Source organism: Colius striatus, chromosome 17 (assembly GCF_028858725.1).
Source record: "Colius striatus isolate bColStr4 chromosome 17, bColStr4.1.hap1, whole genome shotgun sequence".
NCBI classification, from domain to species: domain Eukaryota; kingdom Metazoa; phylum Chordata; class Aves; order Coliiformes; family Coliidae; genus Colius; species Colius striatus.
Window position 1 is genome coordinate 3,071,832 of NC_084775.1, and position 26,795 is coordinate 3,098,626.

Below are 26,795 nucleotides of genomic sequence, written 5' to 3' on the forward strand. Positions count from 1 at the left end.
GTACAGATAAAACCCCTTATCTGAAGGAAAAAAGAGAGAAATCTATGCTGTGGAAGCAGAAGATTGGATGAAGTTAAGCAGAGTCTAGTGAATCACGAGACTTGTTGCATTGACACCTCAGAGGGTTCACCCCGAAGCACTGCCATTAAATACAGATGACATGCTGGCAAAAGACAGCCACAGAGGAGGAAATGTACTCAGTGGAAAGTGGTGTGTGTGGGGGAGAGGGACAGAGAGAAAGGAGCACACAGACACCACTCACAGGGAATCCTAAATCCCCAGCTTTAGAACATCAGACACCACAGCTGTGGCAATGGTGGGGTTGTTGTCTCTTGGCAATCTCAAGTTTTCACTAGACAAATAAACATGCAGAAATACAGGTGGCACATGTGGAAGAGTTAAACACTGGAAGAGAGTGAAGGTCTTCAGTAGTCCAATGACAATGCAAACTCACACCTTCCAACATGTATTGGGTGTCAGAATGAACATCATTTCCTGCTTCCCAGAAGCAGCTTCTCTGGTTCACTGACCTTCCTTCTCTTATTGGGTCCTGTTAGCTCTTCCTGGTTAAACTCAAGCTTCAGGCAGCTCACCTGTAAGAACCAACAGAAACAGTGATCATGGTGCAAGCTCCTGCTACATGAGTCAACAAATACACCTTCCCAAACCATACAATGTCTTTTTCTGGATCCTCTTGGGTTTGTTCAGTGTGATCCTGTTCTCCAGAAAAGCAAGGAATCAAAACTGGAATACTGGATGGAAGTGGAAGATTAGTGAAAGCAACAGGTTCAGCTTCAGTGACAGAGGATGGTTTTAATGGCACAAGGAACAGCACCCATCTCCCCAGTGGAAAACAGCAGCAGCAAGGAGACCTCTGAGAAATGGAATAGCTTAGAGCACATAGCCTGTTTCAGCAGGTAATGAGCAAAGTGTCTAAAAGAAGGGAGGCACTTATGTCAACCTTGCAGCCACTGGAAAGAGCCCTTCAGGAGGAGACACAAAGCACCTCTACGTGTGCATGGGGGAATGTCAGAGCCAGTGGGTCCACCTCAGACTTCAAAGATTGCCTGTGAGCCTGTGAAAAACAACCAAGCAAAGCAAGCCTTTCCTTTTTCCCCCCAAGAGGTTTAATTTCCCTCTAGAAAGACACAAAGCTCCCTCAAAAATACTCAGGGAGCTACAAACCAAAAGGTTAATGAACAGGGATAAATGGATGGTGGAATAGAAATGGGTCAGTGGTACAGACAACTCAGACAGACCACAGAGAGATGGACAGCCAGAACAACAGCTGAAGTGTTGGCTGTGCCAAGTGACAAACTCACTTATTATCGTTATCACGTCACATAGTTGCATTTTTGCAGGAATCCTCTGGAGCTGCACAGAGCAATGTGTGTTGTTGCCCACCCAGAAGGGACAAGGCACACAGTCTGTCAATGGAACTGCTCTTGCTTTCACTGGAACTGAGTTGAAGGGACACATCACAGCACACTGCTTCGATTTCACCTCCAAAAGAAAGTCCATTTGGATGAAAGCAAAGTGAACAAAGAGGGAAGAGAGTGCTGAGTCCCTGCTCCAAAACAAGAGTACCTTACTGCAGTTTCACCACAAAACACGAGGAATCCTGTAACTGAAGTGGGATAAACACAAGGAGCTAATAAAGAGCTCTTCCAGAACACATCCTGGAGCAAGCACAAGGTCTCCAGATTACAAGATGTGGTCAGTATAGAATTCCCCACTCACGTCATCAAGGCTTTCTGTCTCTCTGACCTTGGTATGAGGCTTCTGTAATCTCTGCATAGCAATGGGCTTTCTAATGTGTGAAATGACTCTGATTACGGATTAACAGCAAAATACTTTGAGACAACCTCACTTTGCCTTCTCTATCGTGTTTCACATTGTTTTTCCTCCCCTCTTCCCTCCTCTTCATGATGAGCAACACAATATTGCCTAAGGCAGAAAAGTACAGTTTCCTTTCCATAAAAACACAGAAAACAAGAATCTGCCAAAGTGGGCTGGGCAGGTTCCACTTCATCCTGCACACTGGGGCTGACACAACTCCCAACCCTGCCCAAGGCATATTTACTTGAGGAGAGTGATGAGTGGATCTCTGTGTTACAGCTCCTGACCCGAGATCCAGCTGCTCAAACTGGCACTTTAAGCAGTTATTTACTTTCCTCTCCCTGGCATCGTTTTAACCTGCCTGCTTCCCTTCTTAGGGTGGTTTCTTTTTTTCTCTGAAGGGCCCAGAGGGGGGAAACACTGCACTCAGACCCTCTCCAGTGCTAAAACAGCTGCAGGGCTTGTCCTCTCTCCTGCTGGCTGTGTAATAAAGCAAAGCAATGATCCCCAGCCTCCCTACCCCAAGTCACCTGAACAAGGCAGCTCTCCTCCTGGTTTAGCCTAAACCATGCAGAGAGCAGCAGCTGGTGCTTCTATTTCCTCCACTGAGGAATGGATCTTCTGCAGCACTGATGACTACTCAGGAAAGCTTTTGCTTCTTTGCTCTTCCTCCTAAATTTTCTGCATAGATGGGTTGCTTTTGAGGCAGGAGAAGCAGCCACAACGAGCAGCTGCTCACGCAGAGCCCACTACAGCTCTGACCATTTCCCCTTGCTTCACCACAGGCAGTGTAACCACCTAACAGGAACCCAAGAGGAGTAAAAACATCTATGCAAGCCATCAAGTGCTCTAGACAAGCACTACTCATCTACTGAATGAATAAGATGTCAACCATGTGAGGTATTTCACCCAAGCCAACATGTCCTGTCCTGCCCCTGCCCAGCTCCAAGTTCATGTAGGAACTCAGAGCCAGGAACAGACCCCAAATCCAACTTCCAGGTCCCATCCTTAACCAAACACTCCAGTTTCTTGCCCACTAATGCTGCTCTAAATGGGATTAAATCAGATCCTACGTATGTTTATTTGTCTTTAACCAGAAAGTAAACCTCTTTCAACGGTGTGGTGAGAAGCAGGAAATCCCTCCCATTGACTAAACACACAATCAAAGCCTTCAGGAGTTGATAAGTTCTACCTTTTTTTTCCCCAATGTACTGAGATGCTTGACTTGCAGTAACTGAGGGCAGCACTTGCACAGTGTGAATGTTAGGTTGGTCAGTCTTACACAACCACCACAGGCCCTTGTCTCACTGATGAGCCAGGTGCCACAAAAGCACCTGGGACAAGGCCCAGGCCCTCGCACGCTCACCCTGCACAGGGACCACGCTGACAGCAGCAGAGGTGGGAACAAGTCCAGATAGAGCAGCAAAGACAGGAATAGACCCATCACCTCCTGACTGTGAGTGTCCAAGGCGTAGCTGTGGGTGAACACACAGGGAGTTTGAATCTCCTGTTTTACAACACCCCACGACGTGGAAAAAAACCTCATGGGTCGCCACAGGATTCTTCTGTAAAAATACAGTGAGCTTGTGAATCATACAAGTGTTACTAATTTCTGGCATAAAGCTAGCAGGACAGCTGCACATTGTCTGGAGAAGATATCAGGCTAAAAATAGATTAGACTTAGATTAAAGCCTTCCCAAGGCAGACTGGTGGATGAAGCAGAAGGAGCAGACCACAGCTCCACTGCTATTCTTAGATAGACAAAATCAGGACCTAGGTTTTTTCTTTGCTCTGCAATTCTCAGTCCCCAGTGTCCCCACAGTATTCCAGCCAGAAATTCCCAGCATAAACTGAAGCAAATTTACAGCTCTTCTGACATGTGTTTTGCTTCCCAAGGCATCCTCTGCAGAAAAGCTACAATTGCACAAGAGCATTCAGCTGTGTCCCTCTTTGTCCCTGGCCTGCCCCACGCTGAGGGTTGGCACTTGGCAAATGTTATGCCCTCGGAAGAGTTCCCTCTGTCAGGGACATGGAGTGGTTAGTTTTAGTGCCTTGTAACTATTCTGATGACTTCAGAAGCACATCCATGTCAAAAGGAGTCCGGTTGCATCAAGCAAGCTGTAAGAATAAGGACTGAGATACAAGATTGAACTGGTGCAATAAGGCAAAACGCTTGTCAGTCATCAGGGCAATGAACTATCTGCAAGGGATGACTATCATCACCAGGAGATGACTATCACCAGCAGCAGCCAGTGCCTGAGGTATCCTGTGATGTCAGCTGCAGCTCACATTTGACTTGAGAGCACACCAAACACTTGCCACTTTCAGAAATCAAGCAAGAAATCACTGACTTCAAATTGCTCCCCTAAGACCTGAGACATGCCTGGTGAATGGCCACTTCTGTCTGCTGAAGGCAATAACTCCTGTGTGCTCACTGACTGGCGGTTGCTCCGTGCTCTCCAAGCACAGCACAAATCAAGGCTCCCACATCACAGCATCCAGTGAAAGGACAAGAGGAAATGGACATGGACTGAAACACAGGGAACTCCTTTTAAAAACAAGGACACATTCTTTTTCTTTACTGTGAGGGTGATCAAACGCTGGCACAAGTTACCCAGAGAGGCTGGGGACTCTCCAGCCCTGGAGATGGTCAACACCTGACTGGACAAACTCCTGAGGAACCTGCTCCACTTCACTTTGTCTCAAGCAGATAGAGCTGGACATATCACAGAATCACAGCATGGCAGAGGTTGGAAGGGCCCTTTAAAGATCACCCAGCCCAAGCCCCTGCTAAAGCAGGTTCCCCTGGCTCAGGAGGCACAGGAACGTGTCCAGGTGGGGTTGGACACCTCCCAAGAAGGAGCCTCCACACCTCCCTGGGCAGCCTGGGCCAGGGCTCCCTCACCTCAGCACCAAAGGAGTTTTCCCTTATATTTAAGTGGAACTTTTTGCTGATGTCCATTACCCCTTGTCCTGAGTTTGATCTGTGTGAGTGGAGGACAATCATGCTGGTTAGCATCAAAGCCAAGCAGGTGGAAGAATGAAAGACACTCACTGTGGTGCTTCTGTGGAAACTTGCCAGGTTTTGTCCATGCCAACACATCACTGGCTACCATTACTCCTCTTCCTTTTCCAGAGCTATTAAAACTTCTGTCATTCAGTGCAACTTCTGTTTTTGTGAACTGGAGGTCTCACAGACCTGCTCTGTAGCTCATGTATCTTGTAATGTTTAAACGACCAACAAACACAATTTTCCAGTGTAAAAACCCCCAAATTGTTAAAAAATACCACTTGGAGTAACATTCTCAATCTCTCTCCTTGAAATCTCTGCCAAGGCCTTCAATCCCTTAATCTCCCAGCAGTCCTGGCTCACTGAGGAGGTCTCAGTGGACTGGAGGATGGCAAATGTGACCCCCATCTACCAGAAGGGCTGGGAACTACAGGCCTGTCAGGCTGGCCTCAGTGTCAGGGAAGGTTATAGAACAGATTACCCTGAGTGCCATCCTGAGGCATATAGAGGGAAACCAAGGGTTCAGGCCCAGCTAGTGTGGCTTTATGAAGGGCAGGTCCTGTTTGACCAATCTCATCTCCTTCTGTGGCAGTGACCTGCTTAGTGGATGAGGGAAAGGCTGTGGATGTGTCTACCTGGACTTCAGTGAGGCCTTTGACACAGACTCCCACAGCATCCTCCTGGAGAAACTGGCTGCCCATGGCTGGGATGGACCCACTCTGAGATGGGTGGAAAACTAGCTGATGGCTGGGCCCAGAGAGTCGTACTGAGTGGGGTTAAATCCAGTCGGTGCCCAGTTACACCAGTGGTGTTCCCCAGGGCTCGGTGCCGGGGTCTGTTTTGTTTCACATCTTTATCAATGATCCAATGCACCCTCAGTAAATCTGCTGATGTCACCAGGCTGGGCAGAGGAGTAGAGACCTGCTTGAGGGCAGGAAGGCTCTGCAGAGGGACCTGGCCAGGCTGGAGTGATGGGCTGAGGGCAATGGGATGAACAAGGCCAAGTGCCAGGTTCTGCACTTGGGCCAAAACAACCCCAGGCAATGCTACAGGCTGGGGCAGAGGAGCTGGAAAGCTGCTGGAGGGAAAGGGCTGGGGGCTGAGCAGGAGCCAGCAGCGTGCCCAGGTGACCAAGAAGGCCCAGGGCATCCTGGCCTGTATCAGGAACAGCGTGACCAGCAGGACCAAGGAGGTGATTGTCCCCCTGTACCCAGCACTGCTGAGGCTGCACCTCAAACACTGTGTTGAGTTCTGGGTCCCTCACTACAAGGACATTGAGGGGCTGCAGTGTGTCCAGAGCTGGGCAACAAAGCTCGTGGAAGGTCTAGAGAACAGGTGTGATGGGGAGCAGCTGAGGGAGCTGGGGCTGTTGAGCCTGGAGAAAAGAAGGCTCAGAGGAGACCTTCTCACTCTCTACAATGACCTGAAAGGAAGACAAGGGCTGGACTTGATGAGCTTAAATGTGTCTTCCAACTGAAATGAGTCTATCTGAAAGGTCTTATCCAAGCACAAAGATTCCATGGTTCTGACCCACTGGGCACTGTTGTGTTGGCCATTCTGATTACCAGGTCACCATCCTATTTGCCTCCCAAAGCCAGAAGCCTTCCCCTGTAAGCTTACAGCATTGTAACCCAGGAGGCAAAAAGCAACAGACACTCCTTCTGCCTGCTAGGCTGCTACCCAAGCTTAGTCCCTCAAGGGATCCTGGATCTGTTCAACCTTAATTGATGCAGATGAGTCTCCAGAGGGTCTGGCTGATAGCATGTACATTAGGAACATCTGCAAAGGCAGCCAGCGCAGAAGCTCCACGTCCTCCCCTGGATGTCCCTGGGGTAGCTGTCAGGGAATATGAGGGCACAAGGGTTAAATCTCCCCAGATCTGCAGGGTGCTGGGCCTCACCTCTGAATGAAGAGATCACTAGGAAACTGTTTCCTGCACAGTAGACAGGGATAACTCATGGAAGGGATGAATGGCCCCAAGATACAGCTAAGGATCTGACGTGAACTGAGAGAAGCCAGGAATTTCCTGACCTCCCTGTCTCACTCCTCCCAGAATGGCCTGAACTCACAGGAAGGAGAGAGGCAAACTCATCTTTGAATCTTTCTCTCTTCATTGTTTGGGTCTGTGTAGCCTCAGCTGGTTTGGAAGAGAAAATGTTCTGGGAACTTCTCATCAGATACAGCTCTGTTGATAGACAGTTAGAGATAAACCTTCCTCTCTTGGTTCTTTTTTTTTTCTTCTTTCTTTTCTGCAAAAGTTCAAGATAATGACATTGCCACAGAAAAATGCTTTCCTATTGCTCTGCAAATGGCAGGCTTCACCCTTCAACCGCTCTCTGTCGTGGCAGCTTTCAAAGTGACTTGCCTGGGAAAAATCAGACAACAAAGGTCTTGATCCCCAAGCTGTTATTCTGCAACCGAATCCACTTGTCTTGACCTTCACTTTCAGACAGGAGCTGTGTACAACACTGAAGCTCAGCAAAGGCACATGGATGTCCATCAGGGTGACTGTGCCCCCAGGCACCAACAGGGCACTGATGACTGGCAGATGTTATTCACAGTGTGTCATCCGTGGAAGCTGTGATCACAGGGGCTTCCACTGCTGCCACAGTCCCTCAGAAAAAGAGGCCAGGTAGCTGAGTCTTCTGCACTAGGAGCAGCAGCTGGAGTCCAGACAGGCTCTCCTCTGAGGTCTAAAACCAGCACTGGTTTACAACATTTAGGTATGAGCCTGTCCCTTGACATCCAAGTTTCAGACAGCTCGGGTCAAGAGAGCTGATCCGCATGGCAGCACACGCACAGCACGCAGTGAGTCGCAGTGCAGAGCGCCCCGAGCCATCATCCACCCAAACCGATCATGTCCACACAAGACCAAGTGTCAACACTTCCTCCTGTCCCACAGCAGCCTAGCAGCAAAAGCACAGCCAGGCTAGCAGCATGAGCAGTGTGTGGTGCTAGCTAATGAAGCCAGAAACTTGGGAGGCAGAGCTGACTTGCGCTGTGCTGATATGACCACACCATTTCCAGCTCCGGTGCAGGCCCAGTCAGGGGCCATTCAGGGCTCTCTGCAGGGCTGCTCTGCTGTGCACCGAGCCTGTGCTCTAAGGACCACCCCAGAACTTCAGCCCACAGCTTCCTGATGGGAGATAAAAAGCCTGCAGAGGCGTCCACATGGTCAGATTTTACTCATCTTCTAGTTGTGTTTCATTCCAAACTCATTCCATTGCAACTTTGTTTGCTTACATGAAGACAAAGCTGACCAAAATCAATTTGCAGGATGAGAACATAAATGGATTCACAAGAGGACAGAGGAGTATGCTGCAGAATTCCAGAAGCTGCCCTGAGTTCAGTGCTGGACCTCATTCCCATCAGCAGATTTCTAGAAGCTAAACCAACACAGCTCCTTCACAGACCCTTCACAGCTCCTAGAATGCCCATGGAAATAGTGAGACACTTCAAGACAGCACACTGGGCCAAATCCCTGGCTGATGCAATCACAAAAACTCTCCTGAAGTCAGCAGAGGTGGGCTAATTTACATGCTGGTGTCTAACTCTGGATGATTAAGTACAGAGATGCTTTGCTGGGAAAGGGCAATCTCTCATTTGATCCTGAGTATCATCAATCATGAGATTGCAGATAACGAGACAGTTGAGTAGATGTAAATTTTTCCCCAATCTGAAAAGTCAGAGACTCTCCATGGCCATTGCTAAAGGCCAGTTGCAGTTCTTACTGGACAGGAATAGCTGCTTCTCTTTTGGCAGATCTGCATCCTTTGCCTCTCCCACGTGGATTAGATAAAAATAAGCCTTTAATACTTTCATTCCTGGTTTTCCAGAGGAGCTACAGGTCAGGAAGATAATGACCAATAAACTCAGTTCCAACAGCACAGTTATTTTTTGATAACCAAGGAACCAGAAGGAATCAAAGCAGTTCCCTTCAGATGAAGTAATGGGCTCATCCACGTTTCCAAAAGCAACTTGGGACTGTGGGTACCAGCTCTGACCTCAGCCCTTCTGGAATAACCAAAGTCTTGGTACAGATATCAAACTCTGTGGCACTCCAAATTGGTTGAGTTCTGAAAATCTTGGCCTGACTTGGCACAGACTTGAAACCCAAGTCCCTGAGGTGCTGCCCCGTGGGGAGCTGAACAGTGTTGCCACCAGAAGGGCATCCCTCTGTGCCCATTGCTCTTGCCAGCTCCCTTAGGGCAGTGCTGGTAGGTGAGTGATCACTCTGTGAGGCAGCTCAAGGGGGTGTTCTGCTGGAAACCCAACACTCAGAGTCATGCACAGCAATGCAAATCTAAAGGGATACTGTCTGCCCCAGGAAGGGCAGATCTTCCTGGCCCAGGGTAGGTTGTTCCCCAAGGCCTCTTACACACCAAGCTAATTCAGCTCTGAAATCCAGGAGACTTTATAGCTCCTTAAAGCAGTAAATGTCTCTGAACACATCTGTCAGGATGAAAGCACTATTACTATCCTGTACTGTACCCTAGAGAGCAACAAGGCATTGGCATTCACACCCCAACAGGACCACTTCCACTCACCATACCTACACTTGACCCTGTAAGATAACAGCTCAGGCTTCCCATCCACACAAGCTTGCCCTCATTAAAGACAAACTTCACACACCAGTCTGGCTTCCTGATTCAAGTGGAATTCACAATGGTCATTTGTTTTAACCACTTCCCTCAGAAAAGAAGGGAAAGTCCCTCTCACATGGAAAATAGTGTCAGGTTTTTATTCACACTGGCTCTACAATGATGTTCTGCACTTTGTAGCTACTGACTTGACTTTTTCCCTCAAGTGACTGCAATATTAGCCAACTTCTAAGCTCTGGTGGTTTAAAAACCAAACACTATCAAAGGATACATGAAAAAAACCCAAAATCCTCTACCAGGTAGAGGGCTTGGGATTTTTATGGGGTTTTTTAAGTCACTGGAATCACACAATGGATAAACTGACTCTTCAGCAACTCATGCTGTTTCCACCACCTTCAGACACTCTCACTATTGCTACCGTGTCCTAATGGAATTCACATGCTGCCTGAGAGGTGCCTGGTGCTCTAACAGTCGTGACAGACCCCAAAGAATGCCAGAGCATGAATCAGTGGCAGGACCACGAATGACAAACAAGACAGACTCCCGTTTTCACACAGACGACAGAATAAACAACCATCAGAAGGAAACTGGAGGATGTGACACAGAAAAAAGCAGTGGTTAAAGTTTGAAAAATACCAGCCTAGGCACAGAAGTTCATTTCTAAGATCCAGAGTCAAGGCAAATACTTCACAGATGCCTTTTGAATGACATGTTAAGTTGAAGTCTCCAGTTGCTGTCTGGGTTAGACACCCCGGGATTCTTTTCAACAGAGGCGGGGAAACTTTTAGTAGCAATTTCCTCCTCTCATTAACTTGCCCTGTAAAGATTCAGCTTCTGAACATTCAAGCTCACACAATTTTTCAACTAATTTGAATGGGAGGAGGCAAGTGGCAAGCCTGGTGGTATCCAGAGCTTTGTGGCCTCTCACTGAAAGCTCTCTGCACAAGCCAACGAATTCGAGCTCTGATTCTGACTCAGGGCTTGCCCTGGACACACTTAGGGATGGAATGAATTTCACATCAATTTACTTATCTAAAACTACATGTCTGATCTATCCTAGTGTTTTTGGGTTTCCCCAATAAGCACTGAAAAAGAGATCAGCCCCTCCAGGGGATAATTCTTCCTATCCTAGAGAGGTAGCCAAAAAGGGATAGGAGCCAGTAAGTACCTGTGACTCACAGGTAAAGATAGTCTGGAAGCAGGAAAGGAGAGTGGTGAAGACCATGTTAGGCAACAAATGCACCCTTGAAACCTAAAACAGGGTGGTGATTTCAGAACCTTAATTCAAAACCACACACAGGTAAAGCAGACTGCTTGGGACACTGATGTGTTCAGTCTGCAGATGGAATTCACAGAATTCATGAGTGCCAGCTCCAGGGAACAGTGCAAACATCTTGTACTGGATGTATGAAATGAGCTGACCACGGAAAGTTTCTTCCTAAATCCTTCCAGCTCGTGCTTATATCCCTGTGCCCTAGTACTCTGGAGCCTCTGTGTATTTGGATACTGCACAATAAATCCACTAACATTAGCTGACTCTGTTCCATCCCAGATGTCCCTTGGAATTGCACCTTGCCTGGCATATCTTAGAGTCACTAAAACATGCTCACCTGCTGAGATGCCCTTGAGCAAGGCATCTTGCCCATCTCCTTTATTCTTTTCTTCTTTTCACCTACAATCCAAACACCAAATCAAAATTAGCTCAGAAGTTGAAACCCTATTATTTCATTGGAAAAAAACCAGATCAATCCAGAAGCCTGAGGAAACCACTGTAGCAAAATCCCCTGCCTGACCTGAAAGTGTGTGGCCTTTGTTCTCAGCCCCTGCCAACACCGGCAGTTTATTCCTGGAAAGAGATTTCAGAATGAAGTGTCATCTGAATGTGCAAAACAGTGACTTGCAGCAGCTCCTATCAATTACACTTCACCTGCATTTTAAGCTGGTATTTAAGAAACCAAAGCCTATGTCTGCATATGCTCCATCCCACTCTGTGTGCATATGGGGAAGAAGGGGAGCTGTGCCCTGACTAGTAACTGTTGATCTTACTAGACAGTTTCAGTACAAATTGATGGGGAGTCCCAAAGTACCTCAGTTCTGTGAAAACAGGCAACTGGCTAAAGAAGGGAGAGCCCTTTAATATCCCTAGAGTGGAAAAGGTGACAGTGTGAGTTCAGCCCTGGTTAGTCATCAGAGAATCGGCAGGAGAAAGACCTGAAAAGGTGATTTCATAGGCCGACAAGCTGCTTTATTCCATTGCTTGGGGATCTCAGGAATGCTATTTACCATTTTGTCACTAGATGGTATTGTTCCACAGGCTATATCTGAGAGCCTCAAAGGTCAAACATTGCATGGTATAGCAAGCTAGGCTGGTGGAAGTGACACAGAGAAGGATTCTCCTCATGTATGTATGTGTATGTTTTGATAACTGGAAGTCATCAGCAAAATCAAACTGTAACAGCTAAAGGAAAAGAGCTTTGGTGAAAATGTAGATAATTTAATATTGATGAACTGTGTGCTTCCTTCCTATCTCAGAAAAACTGCTGAGATAAAGAGGCAGAAAGATATTGATAAAAAACGTGAATGTTTCTGCTAACGGAGCAATCACACACAACAGGCCTTTCACTGACCTGATATAAATCCAAACAGCCTGACAAACTGTTCATCCCTTTCAAAGTCAGTGAGAAAACCTAAATAAGCACAAGCTCCTTCAGTTTTGAAACTGGGCATTTACCTGTATCTTGAAGGTACAAAGAAGAGGTTTCCATTCTCCAGCCTGGGTGGGTTTCGCATTTGTCCTCGTCACACTCACTCAAATCTGCTCTGACAGGGAGAGGGGGATTCTGTAAAGCAAAGGGTGTGTTGCATGAATAGGATAACCTAAAAAGGTATGCTCAGCTCCTAAATTCACACACCCAGCACTAACAGAGATGGGATTTTCACAGTGTCCAGATCTTCTTCCTCCTAAGCCTACAGGTCTTTTAAGAAAGAACTTCTCTATGAAAAGACAGAATCTCGACCTAAAAGGCTTCCTGACTTCAGGAGTGAGTTATGTTGGGGTTTATTGCTTGGTCTGACCATCTGAAACCAAACTGTCAAGTCTGAGCTACTTGTCCAGGCTGTTTCCTTCTGATATTTTGGAGAGGCATCACCAGAGGACCATTCATGTCAGCCTACCCTGGTGTCTAAGGAAGAGATCTGAATGACCTGCTGAAGATGCCTCTTTCCTCCACTAAACACAGAGGGGAGCTTAGAGAAAACAGATATAACACACAACTTTTAGATGGCCAGAGGTAAATGGGAGGAATCCCACCTAAGTACAGAGTGGAACAGGGCTTAGTCCAGAGAAACAGCAAGCACAAACACAAAACTGGCTGCAGTTTTCTCCATTTACTGTATGTCTGTGTGTAAGTGTGTGTGAGAGTGTGTGTGTGTGAATGTGAACGTGTTGAGGCTCTCTGTACAATCACTGCCCTCTTCTGGGAGAACACACTGGACTCTAAGTCACTGGATGTGCTGGAATGAACTTCACTTTATGCCTATGGCCTTCCAGCCTCAGTGTTCAATCCACTGTAGGGCTGCTGCTCCACACAAGCTGAAATCCCCATTGAACCAGGACTCTGAGAAAATGCTTCTTTTCAGGAGAGTTTTGCTAGATAAACTCTGTTCCTCTGGCAAGAACCAAACAGAGCTATTTCTATACCTTTTTGCTCCTCTCCTCTTCCTCTTCATCACAGTCTAAGCCCTGGTTGGAGATCACAGTAGGGCTGTTCTGGATCACGTTGCTTTCAACTGTCTGCATTCTCTTCTTTTCAGTTGTCAGTCTCACCTTCATGAGGTGGAAGCCAGTGGAGACTGACCCTACTCTCAGGTTGACAGGATCACCATTAAACAACAAGTCACCAGAGCTGCCATCTTCCTTGAAGCCTGGGGGCTGGTAATCTTTGGGAGTTACTACACAGGGAAAAAGATCCCACTGGCATCAGAGAAATCAAGTTCCATCTCTCCCTCATCTGATTTATAAAGAATAAGTATACACCAGCCTTGAGTAACAACAGCAACTGCTAAAAATACTCTGGGTGGGGTTTTTTTTTCAGGGAGAAGGGAAGGAATGCAAAGGGAAAAAATGAGCTCAAAGAAACACTGGCTTTAGGATGCTGAGATCCCCCCAGTGTGCTCAGCTTGCTGGAGCAGAACCTGACATTGCCCATTCCTTGAAGTATCAAACCCAAAGACCAGCAGTGAAGAAGGATGTCTCCATTTCTCACTGCATGGCTGTACTTCTTAGATGGATGTTCCAAGCTTTCTTATAAAGCATCTGCCATCCCTGTGTGCCAGCAGGCACTGCTGTGTATGTTTTACACCATTTCTCACTGCAGCTTATTTCACCTTTCTATGCTTTATTCACTGTACAGGGGTCATGACTATGACAGAAACTGACAGAAAAGAGCATTTTCCCCTGCACCACACACTGTTCTCCACCTACCATCATTGTAGTAGAGGAGTTTCATGGTCAGGTGAATGTCGTTGGGAAGTGGCCCAAGGTTCTGCATTAACAGGTAGAGTTTCTTGATGAGGGCCCTGCTGGCTTGTTTAAGGTCCTCACTGCACACCCCATTCACAAAGTTCACTTGGTTGCTACAAACCCAAGAAGAAGAAGAAGAGATTTCTTTTCCTCAGTCATGAATATTCACAATCTAATTACAAACACAGAGCACCCACTGACTTGTCTGAAACCACCAGGGACAGAGCTACAATGCCTTTATGTCATTTCCAGATAAACAGGGAAGTGAAATAGACTCCAGGGATAGGGTGGCATCAGCAAAACAACAGCTCTAAATTAAGAGGCACAGCATTTACATTTGAACAGCCTCTGTAGCTGGGGCAATGGACCCCATTATACAAATGCCATGACTCACTTGTTTGAACATGATTAAACTGGATCAAAGGACCATAAACCAAGTGCCTTTCACCTAAGCAATTTCAGGAATGAGAGGAATGAGGTGAGAATCCCATAGAAAGCCGATTCATCACAGGGGCTATTTTCAAGTCCATTTTGCAGTTTGAAGAGAAGTGAATTGCATGTTCTCATTTCAACTCCACGCAAGAAAAGCTGGCACATTTTTCAAAAGTGACTAAGGGGCATTCCTCTCACCTCCTTCACCCATCCAAATGTCAGCTGGCTAGTCTGAGCAAGCAGTCTAGACTGAGATAAATGTCTAACACAAGTGGGATGAATTGCTCTCTGGAGGAGGTTGTTCCTCTTGACTACAGAGGTAGATGAGATGAGCAACTTAGATCAGCCAGCTAACTTTAGCCAGCAGAAGGTGGGCTAGATGAATCACTACGTGACTAAGGAATCTAAACTTCCTTCACTTTCAATGAGAAGAGGTCATAAAAACCACCATGTAGCTCCTTCATTGCCATCAGGAGCACTGGCAGGTGGATGGCACTACAAACGGGCTGGATGGTCCCTAACAAAACCAACTTCAATTGCCTCAAAAGCAGGAAGTAACCCAAGAGAGCAGAGAGGATCCCTGGGCTGAATGTGGTCAACTAAAACACCACAAGGAACAGCTTCATTAAGACTGATTTCCCCTTCCAGCTGAAACTTCTTACTTCATGATGAAAACAGGGCTGCTGTTGAACAGCCTGAATTCCCAGGGGATGCAGGGTTGGGTTTGGTACGCTCCAAAGTGCCAGCAGCAAAAACTCTGCACTGGGCACACTGTGCCAAGAGATTAAACCCTCTCTGTTCAGAAATGCATGTCAAGTGAGAGGACAAATGCTGGCCTTCTCTTACACATCACCTTTACAAGTCTTGGGGCTAGTGGAGTGGAAATGATAAGGGGAAGGAGCATAAGCAAAAAAAGAGGTGAGACTTCCACAGAAATTAACAGGTCAAGTACTAGTTCAATATGGGAATAACAACATGGACTTGATGCAGGTAGCATGAAGGGAGAAGCTGAGGGACTCAACCTCTCTGAAGGCTCCATAGTGAGGATTCCTACAAAATCCACCTAAACTAAGGCAGAGACCATTTAGGAGAACGTTTCCCTTTACCCCTCAGACAGGATGATGCAGACCCCCAGAACATCCCTCACAGAACCATTACCTCAAGCTTTGCAGGTGACAATAAACCCTGCAGGTGTACAAAAGCAGTTTTATCAGCTGAAGGAGACAATAGCAAAGATGACACAATACTTTGATTGATGCCAAAGGTCAGTTCAGGAACGACTGCAGGCACAGACACGATCCTGCCACAGCAGTGTCAGCCACTGAGGAAACACACCAGAGCCTGGGAATCCGATGCCATGGGCACTGAAGCCTCTGAGCAGGAATAAGATCTCAATGGAACAGATAGAAATCCACCAGCAAGGTTACTTAATCTCTCCTTGGCCAGCACGACAGACACCAAGGGATGCTGAGTTCCATTTGGGAACTGTTGTTATCTCTTGGAACTAATGGCTGATCTGAGTAAGGCTGATTAAAAAAAAATCAAGTAGTCAAGACTCATCTGTTATCTTTCAGATCCCAAAGGTCTCCCTGTCCCCTCAGGGACAACTGGCAGCAGCTTCAAAGCAGAAACAGAGGGTAAAGTCAACAGTACACTTTAGGCTCAGACACAGTTCAGATTTTCCTGATAGAAAATCATTTTGCCACGTACTACAAATCATTTGGAGGTGTTCAGGGAAAGAACAGCAAACAACTCTCTACAGGAGCACTGCAGAGGAGTCTCCTGAGGAGCACACAAGACAGCAGAGCTCTCTTGCTGTACAAGCAGGTTCCCAGGCCCAAAGATCCATCTTTCACCAACAGCAACTGCAGAAGCAAACTAAAACCAGGTTGACTATTTCCCTTTGCTTTGCTTACAGCCAACAGCCTGGGATAGTCTTTATTTTAAACTCTGCAGGACTATGGCCTCCTAAACACAGTTTTAAAATATCTAACAGACAGAGCAAGCCAAGAGGCTGCAAAAAGCTGCTGCTTCCTGCCACACACTTTGCAGCAGCAACTCATGCATCACAAGAGAAAGTTCTCTCAGGTCACCCACGCAAGATTGCTCAAGCAGCACAGACATATGCAAATGCCCAGGGGGAAACAAATCCTGGGCACAGGATCGTGGTGAGAAGGATCAAACCTGAAAAAGCTTCACTTGAAAGCACGAGGTTGGCTGGTGAAAGTGGAAGAGCACTTGGTATTAGTTGAGATGGCTGCAAACTTAACAAGGGTGCTGGTTTCTGCCTGCCTTCCCTGACTGGTTCTACACACTGTCCTTCACTCAGTGCTGATGCCCTGTCAGTGCTGCACTGTGCTACGTGACAGCATTGCTGCTCAGCAGCTCATATCCTGCAGGGCAAATATCCTCAGCCCTGATGATATTTACAGCTGCTCAGTAACTCACACATGCTCTCATCATAAAGTGCAGGCCTTTTTTTTCCCCCACCGTGCTTCAAGAACACAGCTCCCAGAGTGCAGTTCTGAGAAATAAACTCAAGCTGTTACCTGATGATGTCCATCTGGGGCATCTCCTTTTTGTACTTGAATTTGAATTGATACAGTTCAGTCACTGTCTGGAGATTGAACAAGAGAGGGGAAGTGAAAAAAAACCACAATGGGTCTCTTCCAGTATCAGAAGTGTCCTGAACTCTGCAGTGTCCTTTCAGAGCTTTATGCCAGAGCACAGCATTAATTCAATGCCATAATGACAGCTTTAACTCTATTACTGCTTGTATGGGCTTTGGCAAAGCTTCTTATCAAGCACATCTCACCTAACATTGAAAGAATCACCAAAAAATTACACACTTCCTGCTTCCTCCTTCCACTTCCTCTGTTGGCCTGACTCCCCAGCCTCAGTCTCTAGCCATCACAACGTATGTGTGTCCTCCCTCACTGAGAGGAAAAAATGTGAGGCTTCAGGGGTGGTGCTGCAGCGTCAGAAGGAAGCTTGGCCCAGTGTTGAGATGAGGGCCTGAAGGGCTGTTGTGAACTAGGAGACTCAAACAATACTGCATGGGCAAAAGTTGCTGGATTGCACCGGTCTCAGAGCTTTCTGAGGGGCAGAAAAACCTGAGGTGATTTTCCATTTATAAGGAAAGGATTTGCTATGGTTTTAGAGCATAAATCAGGAAGGACAGGGTACTTCACCACAGGAGAAAGGATCTATTGTAGCCCAATTCCATGCCTATAATTAACTTTTTTTTCCCAGAGGCAATCAGTAGGAGCTGAGCTGAGCCCTTCCCTTGGAACCTTCCTCACAAATTCCAGCCTCTTGCTGTCTCCCCGGATGCTGAGCTGGGATGGGGTGAGCAAAGGTTCTGCAGCTGTAGTGTGCATCAGCTCTGGGGGGACTGCATGGACACAGAACCTTGCTTCTGTGTCACACTGCCCAGGCTGTCTCCACTGGCAAGATGCAGGGAAATCCAGCAGAGAACACTGGAAGGGTAAGGACAGGCACTATGCACCACATCCATCCCAGGTCTGCAGTGATCCGTAACTCCAGTCCTCAACCCCTCTGCAGGGAAAAAAAAGCCCCAAACAGCTCTCCTTTCAGCACTCCTGTGAAAAAGATGGATCCTAAAGGAATTATTTTGAACTTCCCATTTCTTCCCTTCAGGAAGGAAAAAGAAACTTGCCAACATGCCTGTTGGGTGCCTGTTAACATCCCTGCCAGAGGCCTCAGATGGGCCCACAGCCTAGTGCCTGGGAGAAGCATTTGATCACAGTCCAGCTCACTGAGCTGTCACTCTTGAGTGAAGGCAGAAGAACAGAAACAGGGTCACTGAGCAGCTATGTCAGGGTAGCATTTAGCCTGCAAGTCCATTCTGAATACAAATCTACTCACCCATGCCTTCAGTTGCCTCAAAGATTAATTAAGACTCTTTCTTACCTCCGGTTCCTTGGGATTGGTGTAAATCTGTTGTAAGAAAGCACAGTGAGGGCATTCTCCCCTTGGCTAACTCAGACCAGTGACTAAACAACAATATTTTCATTTTACAGCAGAGATTGTACTATCTTCAGTGTGGGATCAGAGAGAAATGGCTGAGAACCAGCCCTCCTCTATCAGCAGCCAACACTTACCACTTCAAAGACAGGTAGAAGACGCTCATCTGTGTAATTGTGGAGGAATGAGGTTAATTCCCATTCCAACCCTCAGAGGCAACTACTGATGCCTGAGATGTAACTACTCAGATTATGCAGAGCATAGCTGCATAGCAGAGTCCTGGGTGCTCAACAAAGGACCAGGGAAAAAGGTTTGCTACTGGGAACTGCCTGGTGTGCAGATTCTTCAGGATCAGACTAATAAAGAACTCTTCTGCTGGGGGAAATGGAGAAGAAACAGCAGAATCACAGATGGTGGGGGTTAGAAGGGACCTTTAGAGCTCATCCAGTCCACCCCCCGTGCTAAAGCAGCTCCACCTAGATCAGGTCACACAGGAACATGTCCAGTGGGCTTTGAAGATCTCCTGAGAAGGAGCCTCCACACCCTCCCTGGGCAGCCTGGGCCAGGGCTCCCTCACTGAAATACTGAAAGAGTCTTTCCTTATGTTTCAATGGAACTGTTTGTGCTCCAGCTTCATCCCATCACCCCTTGTCCTGGCACTGGATACAACAGAAAGAAGTGCTGCCCCAACCTCCTGACACCCACCACTTAGGTTTTTGTAAATATTAATGAGATCCCCCCACAGTCTCCTCTTCTCTAGACTAAAGCTTTTCAGAGGTGGAGGCAAGAGTCTAAAGGAAGCAGCAACATCAGGCACATGAAACACTTCCAGGAGCTTAAGGATGCGTGTTAGACCTCAGAGTCACAAGTGGACATACGGAGCAAAGCATTCCCACGCAGCCTAGGAAGTTCATGTTTATCATACATCAGAAAGGTCACTGCTCTATTAGAAACCACACATTTTGACTTCCCCTTGAAAAGGGCACCAGTGGATTGGCACAACCTTGACTTTGAACCTCTTTCAAGTAGGCTGGGGGAAGAAAAAAGGCCTCGCAGTTGTTTACTTACCGCGAGGACAGCAACATGCAGCTGAGGAGGGAAAAGCAAAGGGAAACACAAAATCAGCAGGCAAGGAAAAAGAAAGACCTATCAAAACCCAACTGCCTACCTACAGGGAGGGAATAGATACCTTCAGCAAACCCGGAGTTCAGAACCTCTGTGCAGGTTCTTCACAGCACAGCACCAGCAACATCTAGTGGCCGCTTTGCTGGGCTTTCCTTGTAGCGTCCCAAGGAAACAGCTGCACGCTCTGACTTCTCTCCTGGGACTCTTTCCAAACGAATCTCCAAAGGCTATGCTGATTTGAAACTCTTTTACAAGAGCACCCATCCCTAACGAAGCCTAATATTTGTGCTCTGCTATAAAGCTCCCCAAAGGTATTTAATTTACCCCCTTGCCAGAAAATGCACGTGGGACTGCTCTTGAAACTAATCCCAGAACATATGTCAAAGGTCTCTTTTTCCTTAATGGTTGTCAAATAATAATTCATTTACATCTCTCAAAGAGCAGAGCACTGAATACCTCCTACAACTGTCAGCAGGCAACAAACTCAGTTCACAACATTTTGAATCCACTTCTGCATCCTGACAGTTGTACTGACATACAAGAGCCCATCTGATCAGCACTAACATCACTTGAAGTGATCCAGATGAGAGCTGGTTTGATGAACAGCACTGACAGAGATGACAACAGCTGGTGCTTTTCCCTGTGCAGAGCAGTTTTCATGTGAGAATCAGCAAGGAATACTTACTAGATGATTTTGTCCAGGAACCAGTTATATTGAGAATCACAGAACCTTAAGGGTTGGGAGGGACCTCAAAAGCTTATCCAATGTAACCCCCCTGCCAGAGCAGCACCACCTAGAGTAGGGCACACAGGAACTCATCCAGCTGGGTTGGAATGTCTCCAGAGAAGGAGCCTCCACAGCCCATATGGGCAGCCCCTGCCAGGGCTCCCTCACCTCAACACTGAAGAAGTTTTACCCTGTATTTTTTTGGGACCTCTTCTGTTCCAGCTTGTCCCCATTGCCCCTTGTCCTATCATTGGCCATCACTGAGCACAGCCTGGCTCCAGCCTCCTCACACCCACCCTTGATGGATTTGTAAACATGAATGAGGTCACCCCTCAGGCTCCTCCAAGCTCAAGAGCCCCAGCTCCCTCAGCCTTTCATCACAAGAGAGATGCTCCACTCCTTTCATCATCTCTGTGGCCCTGCACTGAACTCTCTCCAGCAGCTCCCTGTCCTTCTGGAACTGAGGGGCCAACAGCTGGACACAATATTCCAGATGCAGTCTCACAACAGCAGAGGGGGAGCAGAACCTCTCTCCACCTACTGCCCACAGCCCTTCTAATACAGCCCAAAAAAGGAATACATTCTGAGCCCAAGAAAAAAAAATAAGAGGGTTGGAGAAGATGGGAAAAGCTCAGGGGAAAGGAGATGAAGGAAAATAGAAGCCCAGGAGAACCTCTCTCAAGAACATGGGCATAGAGATCAAGATCTCAGTTCTCAGTCACGACAGAACACAAACACAGAACACAGGACTAAGGGAAATCTATTTCAGGCTGCCAGTGAGTTCACAGACCATGTGCAGCACCAACAGAACAGCAGCAGTCAATGTTTAGGCTCAAGGTATAAAATCCCAACTCTCACACTCAGGGCAGAGCCTTCCCCCTGTCTCACAGCTGGAAATGTGTTGTGTGCATGTAAGAAGGCCACAAAAATATAAAGCAGGAATGGAAAGGCAGTTTGGTCCATATTTTATGAAGAAATAGGAAACTCTCTTCAAAAACATGAAAAAAAAAGAGAGAACTTACATACTGCCTCTCCAAAGCATCAAAACAACCTTGAATCCTGCCAGGGAAAAAAACATGTTAGTATTAACCAGCAGTATTTATCTCTTGATCTGTAAACACACACTCATTAGGTACAGCCTGAAGTGTGTTTTTTCTGGACTGAAGACAACACAGCTAGCGTAGTTTTGGGCTTGTAAAGTCCTTTTCAGGTCAATCATTACAAGGGTCCTGTCCCACCCTCTGCATATGTGCATTGCTTATACTTCTAGGGTCACCCCCTGTCAGCCTGGAACCCACTTAAGTTCTGACATAGACAGGGACTTGAGGCCTAAAGCTGGCTCTCTGCTCAGGGCTCTACTCCAGCTTCCCAGCTTGATCTGCCATGGCTTGTCTCCCATTGACCTGGTTCAGAAGGTGGATGAAACTTCAAGCTGAACAAGGCCTACATGTCTGGGCTTGTGAATGTTTTGTTATCTGATGCATAGTTTACAGCTATGGACATTCTCAAAGTAGTAAACAGTATTTGTGGTAGCAATGGTCAGATATTTACTCTTTTGAGTCAAAGGATGTGCAGCTAGGTATCTCCTTAGCACATCAAAGTCAGGCTCTGTCTGTTGGGGACAAGCCAACTCTGAAATACTACAGAAAGCTGCAGGGTACTCAAACACACAACACCCAGGGAGCTCAGATATTGTACACAACACAAAAAGCAGCTACAAGAATCCCTATAAAAGCTAAACTAGCAAAGAATAAACAACAACAGAATCAGTCTCACTATTTCCTTGCCCCTTTCTCCACACCCACGCTGCCCTTGTGTGCTCTGGGGTCTGACCATGACCTCACTGCAGTCAACTCTCCACCCCACCTCGAACTCACATGATCTCACTCAGCTAATTCTGTCTGGCTTCCGCACAGGGCCCAGCACATGGGCTGCAGCAGCAGGAGTTGCACTGGCACAATCCACAGTGCCACCAGGCACAGTGTTTGCAAATTCAGGAAGAAGAAGAATGTGAGGGGTAGATGTCTTGCTATTCAGCACAATCTTGTCTTAGTTTCACTGTTACTCACTTACCACTTGACTATCTGCAGCGATCCCAGACAGCTTTTATCTTCGCTGAGGATTTTTAGACAGAGGTCTGCAAAACCAGATTTGGCACATAGTTACAATCCTTATCACAGCTGCTGGGCAAACACTGAAACTAAGCCAGCCACCCTCCCTTTTTTGGATAAAATGCATTATCTGGAGGTCCTTCCTGAACGGAAATGATGGTTTTCCACTGAGTCCCAGGTGTTAGTGCCACGTTTGCAAACGTCAAGACTTTCCTCAGATGCTCTGGACTCAGCTTCATTCGGAAACGCTGGTAGCTTCCATCCCCTCCTCCCTCCTCTTCACCATTCCCTAACACCACCTTCACTTCTGCAGCATCCACACAACAGAAATGACTGTGCTCAGAATAAACTGCTTCTGTTAAGCTTTTCCACACAGTCCCAATGTGCTCAGGCATTCAGAGGGACAGGAGGGAACCCGCCCTGCAAATCAAGAGCTGAACTAATAACAGTCAGCCAAGAAGCCCTCAAAGGCATGAGTGGGCCAGATATTAACATTCCTGATCCAAAAGGCACTTGAAAGACCTGATGTTTGGTTAGGAAAAGCAGTGGCTTTTCTGGGTTAGGGGATCCAGAGCCAATCTGGGATTTCCTGTGACCTCAATCAATTGCATAAAGTCCATGGGATGGTGTTTCAGGACAACCAAGTGAAAACACGGAGACAGAGTGGAATACAGGGAGACATGTCACACCCTCCCAAGGCATCTCAAAAGATCACATTGAGGAACCAAAGCATCACTAATTCTTTTAATCCTGTGACAAGTCTTTGGATTCTTTTTTTCTCCTTAGAGTTTTAATTCTCAAGTGAAGGGGAAAAAAATCCCACCACAGCAAATAAACAAATTTCCCTTCAATCTCACAAGAAAAGCTGAAAACATGGACATCAAATATCTGAAGGAAAACAAACCACACCAATCAGAGTTGAGTTCTGAAAACTTACTGATATTTTTAAGTCAATCTCCTACCTCTGAGTCCTGATTCACAGGGCTGGCAACACCAAGGAATCATTAGAAACCAAAAGAAACACAGAAAATGGAAAAGGCAGGACTTGTCAACAGCTCTGAGTTGTCCTCTGTGCTCTCTGTGATGCAGAAGCACTGTCTGCATCCAGCCTAAAGAAGGCCTGTTAGCTCACTTCCTAACAAACTGAACTCATCCATCTATGAGCAGGTGGCAGCTGACATGTAAAGCAGATTCTACCTAAAATATAGCAAGTAAAAACAAGAATTCAGCACAAATTGGGAATGTTACCATCTAAATAGTGAGTTTCATAGGAGCTCTCTGGGAACAGCCCTCTCATGTACGTTATACAAGACACAGAGACAGCCAGAAGTCTTTCCACCAGTACCACAGACTGCTGCTCAGTAGCAATTTTGGTGGGGAACAACACTGATTCCTGAAAAAGAAGAAGCAAACTCCAAAATAGCACCATTTCAGTAAAACACAGGGATGTTTACAAACTTGCAGCAAGTGGAAAAAGAGGGTAACTTAGACCTGTAATTCTCATGCTGAACAGGGTGGGATTAAATCTCTTAAGGATAGCCACCCACAGACCTGACATGATTTACTCAGATGCAGACTGCATTGGTCAGTCATTTCCTCCCCTTTTATCACAGCAGAACTTTCCCACTCTATTTCACCAATGCTGGCACTCAGCAGACAACCAGCCCTAAAAAAAAACAACCCCTCAAGTGTTTTCTGCCACTTTTTCTACCAAGATTTTCTGCCAGTTGAGGTCTACAGAGTTAACTGTGGAATCAAACAAGTGCCTGTGCTGTGGCACTCACTGAGGTGCAGAGTTCACTGCTGGCTACAGCTGTTTCTGAGGTCTGCCAGCAGATTCAGCCTGGCACTGCTGTGTGCAGACCTCATCTTCAGAGTGACTTTAATGCAGAGCTCTAATGCAGAGGTGTACAATCAGAGTTACTGTAAATACTAACCACTGAGTGACTTTAACATGAACAATCTCAGCAGAAAGTTCCCTTCTAGTGTAGCTCTTCTATTAGTTCATTGCTTTTCTTCCTGCTAATAAAACTCTGCACACACCTCATCAGCTTATGTTTAGTCAAATATATGTCAAAGCCCCACGCTGCACCTTCCTGGACTCACTGCATTGGAAACAATCCAACTAAGAACAGTGCAAACAACAGAAAGTGTCCCCACCTCACCAGGCCCAGACATGCCAGGTCCAAACTGAGAGCTAGGATCATCAGTACCACCACATTTCAAGGTTTTTACCTTAGAAGACTTTTTCTTTTGCCTAGTCTGTAAAAGCTGGTGAGTAGCCATGCTGCACTTCAAAGGCCTGCCTTCCACTGGTAATTAAAACCTGAAAAAAAGGAAGATGTGAGACACCTGGAAAATACCCAATCATTGCCATTTCTCATCTTCCTCAAACTAAGAACAGGACTCTTCAGCTCATCCAGGTCTGAAAGCTAATTGCCAGGCAGGACAGCTAAAGCAAAGCAAAGCACTGAGAGTCTGCAGAGCAAGAAAGCTCCCTGCTCACTGGAAAATGATCAATAGCATTTGAAATTCAGGGCCACAGTTGTACTTGGTGTCAGCTGGTGCCACTTCAAAATGCATTTCTCATATTCCAAACCACAAATGTTAATTCCTACAACCATTAAGAAGTGTGAAAGGCGAATGTGAAAGAACTGGAAGTCTGCCAGTAGCAGCCAATGTTTTAGCAAGGGTAAGCAGGAAGGGCACTAAGATCAGTCTTGGCTGGAATAAAGGAATGATTCTTCTGGGACACCTTGAAAGGTAAAAAGAAAGAAAAGAGAGAAAGTGCACATTGTTGTGGTGAAAGCAGGCCCTGTTGGACAAGCCTGGATTAAAGAAGAAAATACTCTTTTCACAGGGATGGAGAGTTGATGGATAAAAGCAATACCGTGGACATTCCATTTTGCACGTGGGTGAGGTGCTTTGACTCAGCACCGCCTGACATCTTGATTAAAAACTTCCATTAGATGGAATTAACAAGGCACACGTTAAGTGCTTTGAGAAGCGGCTCCCTGGGAGATCTCAGACTGTAGCTGCTAACAGGCAGGCCTTAATGAAAGGCAACACCACAAACAGGTCCCCAGAGGAGCGTTGCCTTGTCTGCAGCTAGTCAATATTTCTATGAACAATTAAAATCATAGCATAAACGTGGTGGGTTGATTTAAACCGTGACTTAGCACAGTGAGGACTTTTATCAGCGGTTGATCTAATCTTGTTCTGCATTTGTACCTTTTCAGCGTTTCTTTTCTATGAAAGCCTCATTTCCATTTGTTGGCAGTCATTAAGACATGTTGATTGGAACATGTTGATAGCTTTTATGCTAAACTTAGCACTTCATTTAGTAATGAGGGCAGATTACAGCTATAAAAGTATATTTAAACAAATACACACCTGCAAAATCTGTAACATGTTAATTATTTTAGGGAAGTAATGGCTTTTTTTACTCATGATTGGCTGAGCCCCGTGAACAGGACTTGAATGCAATTAAAGCAAAGGTATTATTGCAACATGAGATTATAAGCTAAACAGAGCCAGTTTAGGCGAGACAAAGAGATAAGAAAACATGTTTTCTACCACATACCACACTTTGATTTCTCCTGCAAAGGAAACATCACCTAGATGCGTTTATCTACTCCAACCTGGTTGTTTGGGTATAGTTATCCTCAGAGGCTTCAGCATCACCATCTCACCTTGGCCAAACCGGCGCTTGCCCAGGGACAGGGAGAAAGATGGCGACCTGGTTCCCCACCACACACTGAAACCACTTTATCATCAGGAAATTAACAGGGAGAAACCAAACTTTGCTGGGGAAGCCCAGCACCCCCTGGCCCCCTCACTGACTTGGCCCCCTCAGCCCTGCGCCCACAACGCCTCACGCCTGGTTTCGGCTGATGTGAGGCTCCAGCAAGCCCTACAAAAGCCGCCATGGCTACAAACGGAGGCTTTTCAAGTACTGCTTAAAATCTTTCTCCTTTTTTCGCTTGTTTTTTGGAGTTGAAGCTCGGGCCTTGCCGGGCTGTACCCGAGGCCGGCACCTGCCCTCATCCGGCGGCAACTGCGGCCCCACAGGGCGCGAAGGAGCGTCCCTGAGGCGCGGCCTCCGCCTCGGCCCCCGCCCGGGCCGGGCCGTCCGAGTACCTGAGCCGCCAGCCCGAGCCGCAGCGCCTTCCTCTGCTCCCTCGGCTGCGCTGGGCACGGGGCCGCGGCCGGCCCGGCGCTGGGGGCGGGCGGAGGCGGCGGCGGCCCGGGCCGGTGCGTGGCTGTGGGGCGGCGACCAGGCGCCCCCTTCCCCGCCCCTCAGGCGGCCGCCATGGCGGGCGGGCCTGGCGCCGGGGGCAGCGGCTCTGCCGAAGCTGCTCGCAGGCTCCCGGCAGCGCTGGCAGCCTCGGGGATGAGCCCGTGTCCTGCCCCAGGCCCTGGCAGCTGGTTTAATGCTGCA

At 47.1% G+C, this 26,795-nt stretch overlaps 1 protein-coding gene across 1 annotated transcript; it reads right to left on the reverse strand.

Annotated features, from left to right (window-relative positions):
- HORMAD2 (HORMA domain containing 2) lies at positions 1–26,531 on the reverse strand. The gene is made up of 13 exons (XM_062010107.1): positions 26,495–26,531; positions 24,590–24,680; positions 23,585–23,747; positions 22,317–22,380; positions 21,266–21,302; positions 19,460–19,480; positions 18,338–18,364; positions 16,954–17,021; positions 13,934–14,085; positions 13,151–13,401; positions 12,182–12,290; positions 11,061–11,122; positions 1–593 (listed from the first exon to the last, which is right to left on the reverse strand). The coding sequence occupies exons 2-13, from the start codon at positions 24,638–24,640 to the stop codon at positions 489–491; spliced, it is 1,110 nt and encodes a 369-aa protein (XP_061866091.1). The 5' UTR covers positions 24,641–24,680; positions 26,495–26,531; the 3' UTR covers positions 1–488.
- Positions 26,532–26,795: the final 264 nt, after the last annotated feature.

Bases quoted from the DNA above. Each gene is read 5' to 3' on its own strand.
- HORMAD2 (XM_062010107.1), bottom strand. From the start codon at position 24,640: ATGGCTACTCACCAGCTTTTACAGACTAGGCAAAAGAAAAAGTCTTCT. The intron at 14,086-16,953 runs GTAACAGCTTGA...TTGGGTTTGTAG, and splicing joins CCCCAGATGGACATCATCAG to CAACCAAGTGAACTTTGTGA. The intron at 13,402-13,933 runs GTAGGTGGAGAA...TTCCCTGTGTAG, and splicing joins ACTCCTCTACTACAATGATG to TAACTCCCAAAGATTACCAG.